Consider the following 647-nt stretch of genomic DNA (forward strand, 5'->3'; position numbering starts at 1 on the left):
GTAAGGAAGCGGTGGCACGCCGTAAGCCCACCAGCTGACGCCTCTCCCAGCGGCCAGAGGGGCTTTGCTTCGCTTCCAGATTGAAGCTCGGGCTCTGGCAGTGCTTCCACCTGGCTGAGAGGCTTTCAAATGAGCTTTTTCTTTTCCAAATTAGCCTGCTCCGACCTCTTGTGCAGCTAGGCAGGGTGCAAAGCAAATGGTGCCTGTGCAGCACGCTGTAATCCCTGCAGAGAGCACTTGGCTGCGAGCGATACCAAAATAGAGCTGCTTAAAACAGGAAATAAAAAGACCGAATAGCAGCATCTGCAGCGTGTTTTTTAGTCCTTGCCTGCTGTTTCCTCTATGCATTTGGGTGGATCTAGGGGAGAGGATGTGACCGGTGCAGTCTGGCAGGCGGTTTTGGGCAGAGCAGAGGAGTAGGGCTTAGTACCCTTGGCAAAGGGCTGTGAAATAGCAGGAATTAATGGATTGCTCATTTTAATACTGCCAAATCTAGGCCAGAGGAGGATGAACAGTCCCCTCCAGAGCTGTTGAGTCAGCACCATCCTGCAGCTCTTGGAAACTAAACCCATTTTAAAGTGTGGCGTCTTTGGTCTTGCAGAGCTGCTGGAACTGTGGCCGCAAAGCCAGCGAGACGTGCAGCGGCT

At 52.9% G+C, this 647-nt stretch overlaps 1 protein-coding gene across 1 annotated transcript in view; it reads left to right on the forward strand.

Annotated features, from left to right (window-relative positions):
- Positions 1 to 641, forward strand: part of CBFA2T2 (core-binding factor, runt domain, alpha subunit 2; translocated to, 2) — a gene marked incomplete at its 3' end in the record, with an annotated part of 15387 nt that extends 14746 nt beyond the window's left edge. Inside the window, exon 12 of the mRNA XM_010284222.1 lies at positions 602 to 641. Coding sequence (XP_010282524.1) covers positions 602 to 641 — 40 coding nt within the window. The remainder of the gene's footprint in view (positions 1 to 601) is intronic.
- Between the last annotated feature and the right edge of the window lie 6 nt (positions 642 to 647).

The sequence above is a fragment of the Phaethon lepturus genome, unplaced genomic scaffold (assembly GCF_000687285.1).
Source record: "Phaethon lepturus isolate BGI_N335 unplaced genomic scaffold, ASM68728v1 scaffold31803, whole genome shotgun sequence".
Classification (NCBI taxonomy): Eukaryota; Metazoa; Chordata; class Aves; order Phaethontiformes; family Phaethontidae; genus Phaethon; species Phaethon lepturus.